At 52.8% G+C, this 18774-nt stretch overlaps 1 protein-coding gene across 1 annotated transcript; it reads right to left on the minus strand.

Moving 5' to 3' along the window:
* Positions 1-1436: 1436 nt before the first annotated feature.
* LOC142025283 (uncharacterized) lies at positions 1437-17873 on the minus strand. Its single transcript, XM_075017908.1, has 7 exons — positions 17116-17873; positions 16055-16250; positions 13082-13967; positions 11158-11230; positions 6811-7932; positions 4838-5033; positions 1437-3443 (listed from the first exon to the last, which is right to left on the minus strand). The coding sequence occupies exons 1-7, from the start codon at positions 17830-17832 to the stop codon at positions 2575-2577; spliced, it is 4059 nt and encodes a 1352-aa protein (XP_074874009.1). The 5' UTR covers positions 17833-17873; the 3' UTR covers positions 1437-2574.
* Between the last annotated feature and the right edge of the window lie 901 nt (positions 17874-18774).

The following is an 18774-nucleotide window of genomic DNA, read 5'->3' on the forward strand; positions in this document are numbered from 1 at the left end:
CCACCTCACTGCCTGTCCCACTGCTATTCTCAGGATTCAGCAGATCTCCATATTTGGGGTAGGGAAGTTATTACTCACAGAAACCTGGATGGCTTTTTGCCTTCTTCTGCAGCGTGGGATATGTGTTGGTGGTTTGAACTAGAATAAATGATGGCTTCCCTGTAACGTGAAGTCTTTAAGTCAGGATTTGAGGATTTCAGGTGCTTAGCTAGAGAGTAGAGGCCTAGTCCAGGAGTGACTGAGTTCCATAGCCTGCAAGATGCAGTAGGACAGAATAAATCATTACTATGGTCTCTATTGGCCTGATGGTCAACTAGTCTAATTTGCCACCCTTGAAATCCATTTAGTGCCTGCAGGTTTGTGCATTATGAGACGAGGAGAAGAGAGAAGTTCCTGATCTAGTTTTATTCCAGCTCTCATTTTATATGCTATTAACTGGCACCCTCTTGTCAATCTCCCTGCTAAGGGAAACAACCCCAGTCATTTCCAGCACTCTTCATGAGAGAGTTCTTCTCACCCTGGGTTATACTCTGAACCCCATCCAGTTCTGCAATAGCCTGTTTGAGACAGGGCAACCCAGCTCAGTGCACTGGATCTACCTCAGGTTTCATCACTGATCCTTAGGTGACCCAACTTCTTGATACACATCTCAGCCTCCTCTGTTAGTAGCTGAGGCCAGGGCTACACTAGACCTTAAGGTCGATTGTGGATACACCATTCGAGCAATGGCAATTGCATAGCTGGAATTGACTTACCTACAATCTACATATCAGGCTGTCCTCACAGAGGGAGGCCGAGGGGAAAAATTCTCCCGTGGACCTTCTTTACTGTTCGTGCTGTCAGGGAGTATGGGGTCAACTGCCGACACCAGATAAGTTCAATTTTGTACATCCCCACAAGGAGTGTGAAATCAAACCCCGGAAGATTAACCCAGTCAGGGTCAATCCACATGTAGTAGAGGTCAGTGTTTCTTAAACTACATTCTGCAGAACACTAGTGCTTCCCAAGTGTTTGGAAAAATACACTGATGGTCTATATTTTCCATTATTAAAAGCAGATACAATGTTACTTCTCCATTGCTATGATACCTGATTAAATTACTTCATTTTGGTTTTGCTGTAGATGTTGCTGTTTGGGGTTGTTTGGTTTTTTTTTTTTTTTGTCTGACAATATTTTTGAAGAAAATGTTTATAAATGTCCTGCATAAATAATATTGTTTGGTGTTCCATGGTCTCAGACAGATTAAGAAACACTGCTATAGATATATAGCTTGTTCACCAGTCCCCCCTGCGCCGGGTTTCTGCCTCTCACCCTCACCCTGCACCCAAAAGAAACCCCTAGGAAGTCTGATAAAGCCATCATTACAGTGACTGGGAAGTTACGACTGCAATAACGTGAAACAAAACTAAACTAACAAAAGGGCGAATGACAAAGGATAACCATGGAACAGAATAATGCAGTTAGACAACGGGCAAGCGAACAATAAGAATTAACCATGTAGAGCAATAACTGATAATGAACGTTATTCACTTAATTACAATGACTGTTCACGTGATTCAACTAAAACCAAAAATACAAGAAACTAAGAAAAGCAGCAGACGAGGTAGGTTAGTCAATAAAAACAAAGGTCCTGATCTTGCTAGGGGAAGAGCTCTTTGGAGAATCAAAGCTACATGCTGAAGATCTCATAGGAAACAGCTGAAATAATAGTTGTACAGGATGGACAACAGAACACGCTGCAGAGACAGAGTGGTAAATAAAGAGGTAACATTGCAGCAAGTGGGTCAGGGAACTAATGAGGCAACGAATAAACACTATACTAATTATGTAACAAATGTTTAGTTGGGACAGGAATCCACAGGAGGGGCTGTTCAGGAGAGCAGGACACGGGCAGCCAAAGCAGCAGACTTTGGGCATAGTTAAAGTGATAGCGGAGGGCTGGGAAGGTCTGGATCATGGGGCACGTTTGGCAGTCCAGGCCACAGAGGCAGAGCTGGCTGATAGAGGTGGTCAAACACCACTCTTTGGAGCTGCTGGGTCTGATGCCTCCAGCTGAGTTTGACATAAGCCGCAGCCCTTGAGGAATTCTTTGGTGCTTTTCCCTGGTGCAGCCGAGAGATCATGGGCCTCCCAACCCCTGGGAGAATTCCCTTCCCCATATTGAGTAACCTGCTCTCAGCCTGGGCAACTCACATGGTTACTGCAAACCACCTCCCAGGAAACCTTCCTAATTCTGAAACAGCAGAAAGTTTGTAGTAGGCCTGGCCCAGCTGCTAGAGAGGCTGCAAGGAAACCAGAGTAAATGAACATGGAAAGAGAGGAGAGACAAGCTTCCCAGATGCTAAGTAGGGAAAGGAACATTTCCTGCTGGGGGGTTGCACAGTGTGGGCCTCAGAGCACAACTTGAAGACCCCCGGTGTTCTCATGAGAATTATTCCACCCCTAGGGTTTGCGAGGGACATAGTACGGGGACAAGGGGGCGGATTTCTCTCAGGCCCTGCACTCGCCGTGCCCATCTCTCTACTTCTGGTAGTTATAGACACACGCGGGAGTGTCGGTCTCAGCTGGCTGGGCTCACTTGTTTCTGGCAGCGGCTCTGGCGTGGATCCGCTGGTGCCGGGCCAGAGAGGATTTGTTACTGAAGCTCTTCCCACACTCGGGGCAGGGGAAGGGCCGCTCACCCGTGTGGGAGCGCTCGTGCACGGTGAGATCAGCGAGGTACTTGAAGCTCTTCCCGCACTCGGTGCAGGGATAGGGCCGCTCCTCGGTGTGGCTCCTTTGGTGCATGGTCAGGTTGGACTGCTGGCTGAAGCGCTTCCCGCACTCGGCGCAGGGGTAGGGCCGCTCACCCGTGTGGGAGCGCTGGTGCTTGTTGAGGTCCGAGGGGTTTGTGAAGGTCTTGCCGCACTCCGCGCAGGAGTAGGGCCGCTCCCCGGTGTGCAGCCGCTGGTGTGTGGTCAGCGTGGAGAGGTGGCCAAAGCTTTTCCCACACTCCCCGCAGGCGTAAGGCTTCACCCCCGTGTGGGTTCTCTGGTGGGTTCGGAGATGGGTCAGTCTGTTGAAGCTCTTCCCGCACTGAGGACAGGGATAGGGTCTGTCCTTCTCGTGGACTCTCCCATGGGCTGTGAGCTCCTGCTTCCCCCAGAACCTTTCCCCGCAGTCCCGACACCGGTGGGGTTTCTCCATCCTCTCAACGCTGCTTTCCTGGCTTTTCAGGTCTCTTATGGCTCCAGAGGTCCCTTGAGCAGGCAGCTGTGGGAACACGCTTGGTGGAACCCGCTCATTCCCAAGAGGGCTTTTCTTCTGCCTCTTGCAGGCTTCTTCCTGCTCAGGGCTGCAGGTGACACTCTCTCCTGATCCATCTTGCGATGCTCGGGGCAGATCCAGGTTCTCTTGCCGTCCCCACCTGAGCAGCTCCTCAGCTCTGCTCAGGATCTGGGCATCTGCAGGGTGGAGAAGAGAAAGCATTTGAGATTCTGCTGTTGCCAGAAGGAATCACAGGTATCCTGGCAGCAGGTGTGCTGAGGCAGCTTCATGTCCCACCCCAGGTGAGATACCCCCTGCAGATTATCCATGGTCACTTACACGGGGCTCTCAGGACTCCCACTTCTGTCCGCCATCAGCTTCCCTTTCTGCAGCTCATTCCACCCAGACAGCACTGGCTAAATTCTCTGATAATCTGGGGCATTTTACTGGCTACAGTCTACTGTTGTGGTCAGCAAGAAGCAAACCAGCTGCCTACAAAAATCTACCTAAAGCTACTAACCAGGCATAAGCCCTTCTGCTGAAGAATGCCAGGGAAACACACAAGATCTCCATCTGTTACACTGCAGGCACCCAGTGCAGCGGGTAGGAGTCAGGAAGGAACAACCCAATAGCACCACAGCCCGGAGATGGAGTGTTCAGCCCAGGCTATCCCAGCCTGACAGCCCAGCATTCCTGGGTCACATCCTCCAGGCAGTACATCACTGTTGTGTCGCGTATATCCATGTCACAGCAACATTTCCAACGCAGCACTGAGCACAGGGGGCTGAGGGGTGGGACACACTGCAGATCCCATATTCCCACTGCCAAAACACTGATATTAGTGCCCTCTCGTTCCTGGGATGTCAAAGACTCGGTACTGGCCATGAGGAACAGCCATAAAGCCTGGACTTGGCCCCCTCCGTCAAAGCACTGGAACCTCGCGCTGCCAGAAGCTAGGGACGGATTGCTCTTGAGGAGGCTAGCAGGCAGCAGCCACCCCAGTCAACCATGCCTGAGGGAAGCCATGAGAGAGGGCTCCAGGGAAGTCTATGAGAGACAGATAAATAGACAGTGACTGTAGAGATACTACATGCAGCCATGTGAACGGCTGGCACAAAGGAGAGGCTGTGCAGACAACTCACTGGGACGACAGCTGCACGTACTGGGACCAACAAGGGCGCGTTGGCCTCCCAGTGGATGAGAAGCAGTGAGGTTGGCATAGATAACATGGGACTGTTCACCAAGCCCCTAGGGCAGTCGTGAGCAACCTGTGGCTGAGTGGGGTTCTAGTGTTCCCTGTAAGCTAAGCATCCGGGCACCCAGCCAGATAGACAGAAAGACATAAATATATACATACATAGCTCTTTGCACTCTATCCACCGCTTATTTTGGCTCTTACTCTCTAAGTGGTTGGCCACCACACGTATAGGTGAACAGTCCCATCCCAATGGCGTCCTGGGTCAGGATCAACAGGGAGAAACGTGCCCAAGCCCTCTCTTTACAACAGTCACGCCCATGGTACCACAAAGGGGCAGACCCCTCCCAACACCCTTTGCTCAGGACACTCCAACCCCCATGAATGGCGTATTACCAGGTTCCTGTAGAGCTTCGGTCTCCTCTTCAGGAGTATGGGGCAATTTGTACTTGCTCTGTCCCACCTCCTCATGGGTGCCCCACAGGGCATTGGGCGGTGGTGGCTCCAGCTGGGAGCTCTGAGAGTCCCATAATGCTTGTGGGGTCTCCACTTCCTCTGGGGTGACTTCCTCAACCTTCACACGCACGGTGACCTGGGAAGGAAGCAGATACATCATCACAGAGCCAGGGCCTGAGAACTACTGGGGGAGAGAGAGTGTCATATCTAAAAGGTCCCATTAGCCAAGAAGTCCAACCCCAGGGTGAAGGCTTCCCCAGCCACTAGCAACGTCAATAGCCTTAGAGGACCTTCAACTCCAGATCATGCCCACAAAGTGGAGTGCCAAAGAGGCTAACCAAGAGGAGGCCTGGGGGCCAGTGCTGTACATTTCCACCACTGGGGATGTGACAGACACGTGGAAGTCCACAGCCTGCAAGCCTCGGGGGCTTCCGGAGGGCTGTGATCTGCAGGGTGACAGACCCACAGCTGTCCTGAGCAACACTGTGGCATGGAGGAATTCTCAGCAATGGAGAATGTCCCTCCATGCTGGGCCCTGCAGGCACTCTGGAGAGGAGGCCCAGAGGGAGGTAGCACGCCCCGAGCCCCACGTGGTACAATGAGGCAGAAGTTTTGGGGCCTGTTCTAGTGGTAACCTGTGGCACCCTTGACCTCTCTGCAAAGGTCTGATCGGATCATCTTTGCATACAGCTTATTAACTGGCATTTAGGTTTCATTCGCATATGGGAAGGGCAAGTGGCGATGTGTACTTAGTGGCCATGTCTGGTCCGTCCTAAGTCCCCAGCAATGTTCATGGGCATGCAGGCAACTTGGGCACTCTCAACACCAACTTGAAAGATTCCCTGGGCACAAAAAGTCCATTGAACCTTTGTCTCGTCAAAGCTGGCTACCTACCCTGCACCTTCAGAAGGGGTCATTCATTGCCACTAGGAACTCCTGCTACCATGGCTCACATGCCAGGAGCGCAGTGGCAGCAAGCCCCACAGCAGGAAACACTTCTGTCATACCACACGTGTATCCATTGACCAGTTTTGCTTGCAGTTTGTTACTGAGGCATCAGGTCAAGTGCTCAGGTCAATCACTGTCAAGTGCTCAGGAGCCTGTCCCGTCACCCTCATCCCCCCAGAAGGGTTCAGGAAGGCTACTGAGTTGCTTACGAGAGAGTCACCCCTATTTGCACGCCAGGATCTGTAGAGTGTCACAGAACAGGGAGCTGTAGAAATAGCCAGAGCTGGGGACCCCTACAACCCAAGCCTCATGGCTGAGGGCAGGATTACAAATGAGCCCCACTTGTGGTTTTCCCTCGACATGTGCCCAAGTGGGGCACATGAGGATTTTATTCCCCTGGTTTGTTTGCATGTATTTCCTTCTGTCCTGCAGTAACTGGAAGTGTGTGCCTCAGTTTCCCTAGGCAAGGGGAGGGGAATTTTGCTGTGACCTGGGAAGGAACCACATACGTGGTGAGGGGAATATTGGTGTGATGATGTCTCACATGTAGGCAATGGCCTTCCAGGCTCATTGTAACCTAGGCAACCAGGTGACAGTTTCTTCCCTGAAGGACAAAGGATTGGAGGAGGGGCCTGGTTGGTCTGAATTGGAACTAGGCAGTTAGAGGGGAAGTCTCTTCTTGCTGGAGAGGGAGGAAGAAGGACCTTGGCTCGGGCACTTCCTGGGGGCTCTCTCTTCCCAAGATGGATTGCAGTGACTGCTTCTGGTTTCTGTGCCGACAAGTCTGTTCTACACTGCGTCTTTGTCTCCAACTGAACGAGACACATCTGACTGTGGGTGGGGTGCAGGGCCTGGGGACCCCCCCAATCTGTGACAACTATTTCCTTTGCTTACCAACAGCCCAAACTTGACCCCTCAGATTCCCTGCAGAACCAAAAGGAGGCAGCCTCTGCACCTGCTCTCACCTGCTGCTCCCAGATCCCAGCCTCTCGCTGTCCCAGCTGGAAATCCTCGGCCAGGGACACAGCCTGGGCGCAGGTCTCTGGGTGACGTACCCAGACCCAACTCTGGATTTCCTCCGGCAGGATGGTCAGGAACTGCTCCAGGATCAGCAGCTCCATGATCTGCTCTTTGGTGCGGATCTCGGGCTTCAGCCACCGGTGGGAGAGCTCCCGCAGGCGGCTACAAACCTCGCGGGGCCCTTTGGCCTCCTGGTAGCGGAACTGCCGGAAGTGAAGGCGCTGCATCTCCGTGCTGATGCTGCAGCCTCGCAGGATGGCTGCCTTCACCTTCCCGTAATCGTGGGCCTCTCTGGCATCCAGGCTGCTAATGGCCTGCTGGGCTTTTCCACTGAGGGATGGCAGGAGTCGGGTCACCCACTCTCGTCTGGGCCAGCGGCAAGCTTCAGCTATGCGCTCAAAGGATGCCAGATAGACCTCGACATCGTCTTCTGGCGAAAGTTCTGGCAGCGGAGGACTTCCCAAGCCCGGGTCGGGAGCAGACACGATTTCAGGAGTGGTCTGGCGGGCCTGCAGCACCTGCTGTCGCTGGGACACCCCTTCTGGGGGCTCCGTCTTGACCTGGTGCATTCTAACCCGGGACCACCGGGGAGTCACCGAGCTGGGGGGCGCCACAGTGGGACCTTTGGCTGCCCGCTCTGGTTCCTTCCCCGGGCCGGGCTCCAGGGGATTTTGGGACCACCGAGGAGTCACCGAGCTGGGGGGCACCACAGGGGGACCTTTGGCTGCTCGCTCTGCTTCCTTCCCAAGGCCGGGCTCCAGGAGATTTTGCTTCTCCATCTTCCCTTCACCTGCTGCAGAAGGGCCCGGACCTGGAGGCGCAGGGGCTGTCAGCCTGCCTGTTCCGCAGCCGCTCTGGCCTTCGGGGTCCGCCTTCGCCCAGCCGGAGCGCCGGGGCCCAGCCCCCCTCCTGGAGACGTTGGGGGGGTCCTGCCAGAGAACAGCCCCGGTGGATTGAGGTGGGGGGAGGCGCACAAAGCGGGGCGGCCCTGCCTCGACTTCCACAAGCCTCCCCCGGGCGCGCTCTCCAGCGCCCTGCTCCCACCCCGCAGAGAAACAGCCCCCCGCCTACCCCGGCTCTGCGCCCCGGCGCCGGGCGGGCCGCGCTGCGCACACAAAGAACCGCCGCGGCTCCTTCCCGAGCAGGGACCGGCAGACAGGAACTCCCCGCGGCCCACGCGGGTTAATCCCCCCTCGCAGGGCGAGGACTGGCCACCATGGCTGTCAGTCAGCTGGAGAGGCCGGCTTCCCCCTCCCCGGCGCTGCCCCCCGGCCGGAGCCGGCGCGTACGGGGCGGCGCCCAGCGCTGTGCAGCGCAGCGCAGCCCAGCCCAGCCCCGGGGATTCCGCCCGGGCGCCGGATGGCCACGGGGTGGCGGGCCGGCCAGCGGATTAGCACAGCACCCGCAGCCTGGGGCGTGTGCGCCTACGGGTGGTGTAGAGCCGCAACGCCTGGGCGCACGAAACAAAAGTTATTCCACCCGCGGGACGGGGGTGCGGCTGGTGCCCCCCGCCCCAGCCTGCATGTGTGGGGTGTGCAATGGGGGGGGGCGTGAAATTTCATAAGGGGGTGCAGCATAATCGGCTGCTGGGGCTCAGGCTCATCCCTCTCATGAAATATGTGGAAGTGTGTTGCTATTTTTATAGTGCAGAGGTAGCTGTGTCAGTCTGTAGCCTAACAAAGCAGAACTGCAGTCCTGTAGCAGTTTAAGGACTAGCAAAATGACTTATTAGGTGATGAGCTTTCCTGGGACAGACCCACGTCTTCAGAGAAGAATGTTCATCCCCTAATACCTTGTTTTGTTCTGTTTTGCTATTTTTATGTGTGTTCACATTTATATACCGATTAATAAAGTTTTGACATTCTATGTACTTATTTTCTTACGTGTGATGAAAGGGTTTATATATATATATATATATATATATATATATATATATAAATAAACTATGAACAAAACCAAAATTTCCCCATCGGTTTGAATTACATGAGACAGGTTTGTGGGGCCCTGATACTTGCAGGGATGAAAAGTGGGGCTTGACAAAAAACGTTTGGTCACCCTGACCTAGTGTTTCCTCACCACTGGCCAAAGGAGGGCCCGGTGTCCCTGGATCTCCAGCCACAGGACTTTGGCTAATGGAGCTGCTGAGGACAGAATGAATCAAATGTCAGAGGGGGTATCCCTGGTAGTCTGTATCTGGTAAAAACACAACCAGGCATCTTGTGGTACCTTAAAGATAAACAGATTTATTTGGGCATAAGTTTTTGTGGGTCAAAACCATTTCTCCCTCTATTTTTTTCCATTCATGGGTGGAAAATTTTTTGTTTTGCACAGAGATGTACACATGTGCACCACCAACAGAAACATATTGCCAGCTGTAGGTGCTTTGCTGATCAGCTGGGCGGCACCTGAATCTCTCCTAGACAGCCTCCCAGGCACTCAGTTTACAGGGAACCCTGGTTGAAACCACTTCATCAGATACATCATGGCCTCTCTCCCTTACGCCCCTCTCATAAAGGAGGGGGGGGTCTCACGACAAGAGTTCACATGGATCCACGAAAGCTTATCCCCCCAAAAATCTGTTTATCTTTAAGGTGCCACAGGACTCCTGGTTGTTTTACCAGAATGAATCGAGGCTCACCACCCACAAGGCTAGTTGGAGAGGAAAGGCTTTCACTGCCTAGGAGCTATTCAAGCTAGGAGCTTGGGTAACAAACAGGAGGCACTGGGATGGTTCAGGGATAGTATTCTTGCTGCAAGAACCTCGGAGCTGTAGCACTGAACTCCTTGCCTATAACTGAGCTAGGAAGGATGGAGTGAGCAAAAGGTCCAAGAGCCCTGTGCCCAAAGGGCATAAACCCTGTTTCTGAATCACTGATAAATCAGAAGAAAATTACTTGAATGGTTATGGCCCCACCTCCTAGCAAGTAGAGCACAAGGTGGGGTTTTAGTTGGCATCTGCTACAGCCTCTCAAGCCACAGGACTGGCTTCTCCTGTCTTATAAACAGGGCAGTTTGCTTGCTGGGAGCAGCCAGTTCTGTTCTGGAGGAAAGTGGTACAGTCCAGGTGCTGCTGGGAACCAGCTAACCCAGCTGAATGGCACCAAAGAGTTGGACCTGGTTGAGGCAATAAATAGGGATCCAGCTCCCTGTGGGAGGACTGCAAAAGTACATTCTCCTAGGGCTATAGCTCAGGCAGAGTCCCTTTAGAGCCTCCTGAATGGATGCCCTACCCCTTTAGCAACTGGGGGCCAGGTGGCTGCTGTGCCTCAGCCCAGAATAGGGCCTGTGCTTTTGTTATTAGTCCACATTTCCTTTTTGTTTGTATGTTGAAGAATAAACAGAGCCCCAGGAAAGGGCTAAAAATGGAACCGGGTGGGGCTGGGTAACTAGCCCAGGCCGGTAATCAGATCCACCAGCTGACACACCACTTTGCAGTTTGCAGAAAGAAAATCGGTGTGATCAAAGGGGGATGGAGGGGGGCTTTAATCTGAGAAACATACAGCTGGAAGCCTTATGCTACCTGTCCTAAAAGATTCCTGGAATTTCTGAACATTGCAGCTGACAATTCCTTAAATCAAATAGGGTTGCATACCATTTGGGGAAATGATATATTAGACCTCATCTCGACAGAGAAAGAGGAACTGATCACAGAACTATTAGTTAATGGTAGTCCAGATGCAACTGTTACAGAGCATGATCACATTTGTAATGTGCAAATAGAATACAGTCCAGACCAGATCAAATATATATTTGATGCTTTAAGGAGCCAGTTTCACAAAGCTGAGGACAGTTATGAGGAGGAAGAATTTAATAAGACATTTGAGACTTGTTTAATAACACTTTCCTGGATGCCTAAAAAGCCACAGTCCCCAAATCAAGGAAAGGCCATATTGTTTAGAGGGGAAGGGAAGGCAGCTATAAATAACAACATCAACAACCACAACAAAAATGTATTGCAAACTGAAGAAAAAGGAAGTTAATAATAATTAATGTAAATCAGAAGCTAGGAATTATGAAAAATTGGTAAGGGAGAAATTTATGGCCAGCAAAGGACAAAAAGGTGGTTTTTTAAAAGTATACTAGGGACAAAAAGAATCCTGACAGTGTTATCGTAGTATCATAGAATCCTAGGGCTGGAAGGGACCTCAGACGGTCATCAAGCCCAGGCCCCTGCTTCAAGCAGGATCAGCTCCACCTAAGTCCTTGTCAAATACCTTGTCAAGCCAGGACTTGAAAACCTCTAGGGATGGAGATTCTACCACCTTTCTAGGGAACACATTCCAGTGCTTCACCGGTTCATCTCCAGCTAGAAATGTCAGCAATGCAGAAAAGCAGACGTGTTCAATAAATATTTCTGTTCTGTATCTGGGAAAAAAGAACAGATGATATAGTAACAATCGGCAACCAAGAGTAGTGAGTGGTCCACATGAGGGGCCCTCCTTTGTCTCAGTGGGCTGCATAATGGCAGCGGTAGGCAACCTGTAGCCCACAGCCCAGGGGAGGGTCCACTTGTGGCCTGTGGGCCCCCTCATCCCATGCCTCTGGTGCACCAGCGCACTGCACTTCCTACTCCTCCTGCCCTCCCAGCACTTTGGAGCACCGTGTATTTGCTGATTGGCGCTCTGTCCCTGCTCCTCCTCCTCCCTCCCAGAGCCTGGACAGCTGAATTGTGGTGCTCAAGCTCTGGGAAAGCGTGGGAGGAGCAGGGACAGAATGCCAGCCAGCAGATTCATGGCTATCCGAAAGTGCTGGGAGAGAGAGGGAGGAGAAATTGTGTTGTAAATTCCTACATGGAGACAAGGTGCATGCAGTGTTCACGAGGCAGCCAGGCGAGGTCAGAACTATGCCCAGGTTTGATTTTACCCGGTTTAACTCACAGTAAAACTCCCCACATTTGCCTATAGCCAGAAAGCTAATGTATGCAAGTTATCCTACAGTTCAAGAAACCTTTGTGTGCTCAGGAATCACTGACGATATCGACTCAGTGTCCTACTCCTACAGGGGTTTTCAGAGCTCCAGCGAAGGGAGAGTAGGAGCTTGGCCATGCATCTTTCCTGCGTTTGATGCCAAATTGTGGGGATATCTTTGAGACCTCTCACTTGGACCTTTGTTATATATGCTGTGCTTATTGAGGTTAGTGGCTTTTCAAACCCAGGAGTCAGAGGCATAGTCAATCAGCAGAGTTTGAAGAGATCTATGAGGCTCCTGAAACTGTTAAAACAGCTGAGATTCCCCCAGTAGTCAGGGAAGTGTCCAGAGAGGAAGCGTAGAGAAGTAGTGACCCTGGGAGACTGGTTTTGAACAAAATGTGCATCCAGAAAGGGGTAGATCACAGTAGGAGCCCTGAAATTTCTCATTGCCACTGCACCCCCACCCCCAACTCCCCAGTATCTGCAAGTGGAATGATTTGGTTAGTGGAAGAGAATCACAGAATCATAGAACACTAGAATTGGAAGGGACCTTGACAGGTCATTGAGACCAGTCCCCAGCCCTTATGGCAGGACCAAGCACGCTCTAGACATCCCTGACAGATGTCTATCTAACCTGCTCTTAAATATCTCCATTGATGGAGATTCCACAATCACCGTAGGCAATTTATTCCAGTGTTTAACCCCTTCACAGTTAGGAACTTTTTCCTAATGTCCAACCTAAATCTCCTTTGCTGCAGTTTAAGCCCTTGCTTCTTGTCCTATCCTCAGAGGCCATGCAGAATAATTTTTCTCCCTCCTCCTTGTAACACTCTTTTAGGTACTTGAAAACCTCTATCATGTCCCGTCTCTGTCTTCTCTTTTCTAAACAAGCCCAGTTCTTTCAGTCTTCCCTCATAGCTCATGTTCTCTAGACCTTTAATCATTCTTGTTGGTCTTCTCTGGACCGTCTCCAATTTCTCCACGTCCTTCTGGAAATGTGGTGCCCAAAATTGGACACAATACTCCAACTGAGACTTAATCAGTGCCAAGCAGAGCAGAAGAATAAGTTCTCGTGTCTTGCTCACAATACTCCTGTTAATGGATTCCAGAATCATGTTTGCTTTTTTTGACACAGCATCACACTGTTGACTCCTATTTAGCTTGTGATCCACTACGATCCCTAGATCCCTTTCTGCAGTGCTTGTTGCCTGTGGGAGCAGGGCAGAGGGCATACTTTTCTCAGGCTCTGCTTCACATTATAACACACACATGACCGGAAAGGACCGCTCTTGTGGGAGGGTCTCACTTGTCCATGGTGCTGGCTCTGGCGTGGATTCTCAGGTGCCGGGCCAGGGACGATTTGTTACTGAAGGTCTTCCCGCACTCCAGGCAGGGGAAGGGCCGCTCCCCGGTGTGGGAGCGCTCATGAATGGCAAGATACGCCAGGTACTTGAAGCTCTTCCCACACTGGGTGCAGGGGTAGGGTTTCTCTTGCGTGTGAGTCCTCTGGTGCATGGTCAAGTTGGAGAGTTGGCTGAAGCGCTTGCTGCACGCAGTACAGGGGTAGGGCCGCTCGCCCGTATGGGAGCGCTGGTGTTTGTGGAGGTCTGAGGGATTCGTGAAGGTTTTACTGCACTCATCGCAGGAGTAGGGTCTCTCCCCAGTGTGCAGCCGCTGGTGTGTAATGAGTGTGGAGAGGTGGCCAAAGTTCTTCCCACACTCTGCACAGAAATAGGGTTTCTCCCCCGTGTGGGTTCTCTGGTGGGTTTTGAGATGGGTCAGTCTGTTGAAGCTCTTCCCACACTGAGGACAGGGATAGGGTCTGTCCTTCTCGTGGACTCTCCCATGGGCTGTGAGTGCCTGCTTCTCCCAGAACCTTTCCCCGCAGTCTCGACATTCATGCCGCTTCTCTGTCCTGTGAACGCTGCTCTGATGGGGTAGATCTCCCAAGACCTGAGGTTTCTCTGGTGCAGGGGGCTGAGCTTGCCTCCTTAATCCGTTCTCATGTTCCCCTGGGGGATCTGGTTCATTCCCAGCATGGCTCCTCTTTTGTCTCTTGTAGGCTCCTCTTTGCTTAGGTCTGTTGTTAATACTCTCTCCTGAATCTCGCTGCAATGTGCCAGCGGGCAGCAAGTTTTCAGGTCCTTCTTTGTGAGGCTTCTCCTCAGCCCTGCTCAGTTTGCCGGCACCTGCTGGGTAGAAAAGAGAATCCACAAATTACCTTTCCAATAGTGGACGTGGCTGAGGCTACTCATATCGCTTCACTGTAGAGATCCCCACAAAAGAGCCTACACTCAGCCACAAAGAAACAGGGGGCTATGATGGAACACAAACAGCAAGCTCCACATCCCTGACTCCTTCCTTTCCCCAGGACTCTCAATAGCATCTTCCTCAAGTACCACAGCTTCCCCTTCCATCTGCTCCAGCCCCTCCATTCCCACCCCCCAGCTCCTTTTTTCTCTCTCTCCCCTCTTCTCTTGACCAGAGTCTTTTATCTCTCTCACTGCTGTATCCCCTCTTTCATCTGGGGTCCCATTCATCTGTTCTTTTGCCAGTTGGTCCCACTGTCCTTTAGGTACCTTTGCCCCAGTCAGCAGATCTGCTGTTTCGCTGACAATGATGTTCCCTACAAAAATTCCCTTAAAGGTCAGAGATAAAAAAAAAATGGACAAAACCTGTGAGATTTCAGAGTGGCCTTTGGAAAGGGACAGTGTGTGGCTTTGCCTTTTTTTTTTTTAAATTTCATTTGTTGAAACAGCTTTATGTGAACAAAGCATTTAAATGCAAATCTTTTATTTAAAAATGGTATGAATAATTTTGCAGAAAATGTCATTAATGTCAGTCAATATTTGCAAAAAGTATTTTTTTTCCTAAAGCAATGTCCTTTTATAGGCCAGAAAAAAAAAAGGTTTTACAGGAACATCATCTGTTTTGGACAATAGGTGTGTTGCTTGCAACTCCTGTTACACCCAGCTAGGGAAACTGAACTGTAACTGCATCACATTGCAGGGAACTGAGGTTGCATGAGATGAGGGCATCTGAGGCCATTAGAACAGCCATGCGCTCTGCAGTGATGGGTTCCATTTCCAGGCAAGCTTCTCATTACACCATTGATTACACCAACACTCCAGTTATTCCTCAGCTCAGAAGGAGACGGGTCCCAATCCTGCAACTGCCGGAGATCCCCATGTCCAGAGAGGAAAGTACATGGTATAATCTGGGCTGGGTTGGAGCATACAGGAGAAATGGCCATGCCTTCCAGACTTACCTATCTCCTCTAAGGCACTGGAGCCAGGGATGACAGACCAATTGGCACCGGTCAGGCTAGTGAAGATGCCATCCTTGTCCTGTATCTGGTATGTAAATCCCCAATCCAAACCCTGGAGAAAGTCTGTGTGAGACTGACGTGGCTGTGCAGGTGCTGGTGAACAGCAAAAGGAAGCAGCTGAACTGCTACCTGAGCATGCTGAGGCCCCAAGTGCCCGTGTCAGGAAAGGAGCATCTACCACCCAGGCAGAAGTGGCGATGGACAGAGCCTGAGGTGGACATAAAACCCCTGGGGAAAGTTGCCAAATCCAGGGCCTCCAGTGGTCAGCTAATTTGATGGCAGCACTGTGGCCACTTGGGCCTTAACTGGCACTGCACGTACCCAAGAGATAATTACATCTGGGTCCATCCCACCTTGTAAGTGATGCCAAAGGCAGGAGTGGCAGAGGGGCACAATTTGACCAGGGGGACTTGGTTGGGTAAGGTCCTCACAAATGAGGGGGTATTTAACACCAGATAGGGTTGGGCAAACTACAACTTATGGGCTGCATCCAGCTTGTTAGGGCTTTTAGCCCTGCCTGCAGAATTATCAGTCTGGTGGAGCAGTAGGCAGGCTCCCCATCTGCCTTGGCACCAGGCCACTCCCAGAAGTTGCCAGCAAGTTCCTGAGGCCCCTGAGGACAGGTCTCCAGCTGGATAACAGAATAGGATGCGTGCAAGGAGAGTTTGTGTTCAGCGGCTATGGTGCCGCCCAGTTCCCCAGTCCCATCCCTACAGCCTGGGTCACGTGTCACCTAAGAGACACCTCCTGGCCACTCCAACCCACCCTCTGTCCTCATATGTCCTCTAGGCAGCAGTTCTGCTGTGAGCCCCATCACAGCCTGAGCCAGGTACTCCGCTGTTCTCCCGCCACGCACGCACACACACACACAGCATAGGGGACCCCCTTCCCCCACTGGCCCTTCAGTGCCCCTGGGAAACCCTATCCCTGGCCCCATCATGAGCAAGTTACCTATTTCTTGTCCAATCTGGGGCTCCTTTACAGGGCTGCAGGGTAGCTTGCATTTCCTCAGTGCTGCCTCCTCCAGGGATCCCCACGTGGGATGAGGTGGCGGTGGCTCCACCTGGGTGCTCTGAGATTTCCATAATGTTTCAGAGGCATCCATCTCCTCTGCAGTCACGTCCTCTACTTTCACACGCACTGTGACCTGGGATCCAAACACATGGATCAGTGGGCAGCCAGAGACTGGGAGTCATGGGTGAATAGCGCCCATGGTAAAGGGCTCCCTTGTCTGCAGGGCCTGTACCTCGTGGGAGAGGTAACTGTGAGGAGAAGCTGAGGCTGGGGCACATAAGCCTGAGAGGAGTATGAACCTTAGGGAGGCGCAGGCTCCCATGAAGCCCTCCAACATCCTTGGATGAGCTAAAGGAAGGAATCCATGCCATGTCCTGCAGGCCCCTTCAGCAATAATTTCATTAGTTCATACAGCTATGATCCCACTCCCATCTTGCAAGTGAGGCAGCCTACAGGACACCCTCACCCCATGGACATGACAGAGGCATGTGACACAGAGAGACCGCTCAGGGCTGGATCCCCAGGTTCAGGCCTTCCAGTATCGCCTCTTATTACCCCTCACTGGATTTACACCAAGACCCAGTCTGGTAATGTGGCTCCCCCAGCAGTCCAGATGTTGGAGAGATCATGGCACTCTCCCAGTAGCTGCAATTAAATTATTGCCAAAGGCTCCTACTTAAGGGAGGCAGGGAAATTTAGACCCAGAGAGAGCAGCAGGGTGTGCAGAGCACACTGTAACAGAGCACGGAGCTGTGGAAATCCCTATGGCTGGGCACCCAGTTGAGCCCTCAGCTCCCAAAAAGCCCAGACCTGGGTGTTCAGAGCAGGATTACACAGAACCAGCCCCATTCACATTCTGCTTTGAGAATTCCTTGTGTCCACCCAGCATCCAAACCAGACCTGCCGAATTCCCTGCAGAGCCCAAAGGAGCCAGCTGGGCATTCCTCTGCACCTACTCACACCTGCCTCACCCACATCCCCGCCTGTTGCAGTCCCACCTGGAAATCCTCTGCCAGGGACACAGCCTGGGCACATGTTTCTGGGCAATGTTCAGAAACCCAGCTCTGGACTTCCTCCGGCAGGATGGTCAGGAACTGCTCCAGGATCAGCAGCTCCATGATCTGCTCCTTGGTGCGGATCTCTGGCTTCAGCCATCGATGAGAGAGCTCCCAAAGTCGGCAGAAAACAGCCCGGGGCCCCTCTGCCTCCTGGTAGCGGAACTGCCTGAAGCGCTGACGTTGTGTCTCCCTGCCATTGTTGCACCTTCGCAAGATGGCTGCCTTCACTTTCCCATAGTTTCCTGCGTCTCCGGCATCCAGCAGGCTAATAGCCTCTCGAGCTTTCCCACTGAGGGCTGGCACAAGACGGGTCACCCACTCTCCTCTGGGCCACTGGTAGGCTTCAGCCATTTGCTCAAAGGAAGCCAGGTAGGCCTCGATATCCTCTTCTGGGGTCAGCTCCAGCAGTGGGGGGATTTTTGACGCAGGGACTGATGTCAGCACAACCTCAGCAGTTGTCTCTAAGCTCTGGAGCTCCTCCTGAAGTTGACCTTCCCAATACTGGGACATCCTATCATGCTGCTCAGTCCTCAGCTGTTGCCGTCCAGCATGGGACCAGCGAGGACTTACTGAGATGGGAGGTTCCAAGACTGGGTCCTTCCTGTGTCTCTTCCGCTCATTCCCTGCTTTTGGGCCCACTGGATCTGACTTTTCCATCGTCTCCCGCGCAGCCTGGATTTACAGACCCAGGAGCTGCTGTCGTCTGTCTTTGGGGTCAGTTCACCCCAGCTGGGACCTGCGCTCTTGTTCTCCCGCCTGCATCTTTCCCTCCATCCTGCGGGATGTGTCCAGGCTCCGGGGAGCCTGCAGCAAAACAGTTAATCCGGGTGTGACTGTGACAGGAGAGTCAGAACCACAACAAGCAGAGGGGAAGAGAGAGACCCAGCCACGATTCACCCAAATACTCACTGACCCATAACCCCAGCTCCCTCCCCACAACCCACACAGGACCTGCCCCCCCCTGCCCCCCATACAAGCAGATCCCTCCCTCACCCCCCTGCTCATCCCCCATCCATAGCCCCAGCTCCCTGCCCCCAACACAGACAGGCCCCTCCCCCACCGGCAGTACGGCCCCCCGCCCCCCCTCACCTGGCCGCCCCGCCCGGACCCAGGGGTGGCCGCTTCCCCAGACAAAGAGCTGCAGCCCCGGCCAGCGCAGGGTTAATCCCCCCCGCGCCACGATTGGCTGCAAACGCTGTCAGTCAGTCAGAGCCTGGCCCCTGCCTCCCGCCCAGCTGAGCCGGTGTCCGGGGAGGGGGGAGCCCGGGGCAGCCCTGGCTCATGGGGATGGGCGTGCAGCCCGCAGGGTCTCAGTCCCTTCTGGGGGGCAGAGAGGCGCCTGTCCGTTGGACGGCAAGGAGTTGGGGGGGGGGGGCAGAGAGGGGGTTGATCCTGCTTGAGGCAGGGGGCTGGATGACCTCCTGAGGTCCCTTCCAGCCCACTGATTCTGTGGTTTGGGGGATGGGCAGGTGGCGGGGGATCCTGTGTGTGCTGGGGGAGCAGGGGGATGCTGTTACGGTGGGAAGGGCTTGTAAGGGGGCAGAGAAGCTGATGAATGGCTGGATATCCTTCTCCCCCTCGTGAGTAGCTATTGGGGTA

This window comes from Carettochelys insculpta, chromosome 22 (genome assembly GCF_033958435.1).
Source record: "Carettochelys insculpta isolate YL-2023 chromosome 22, ASM3395843v1, whole genome shotgun sequence".
In the NCBI taxonomy this organism is placed as follows: Eukaryota; Metazoa; Chordata; order Testudines; family Carettochelyidae; genus Carettochelys; species Carettochelys insculpta.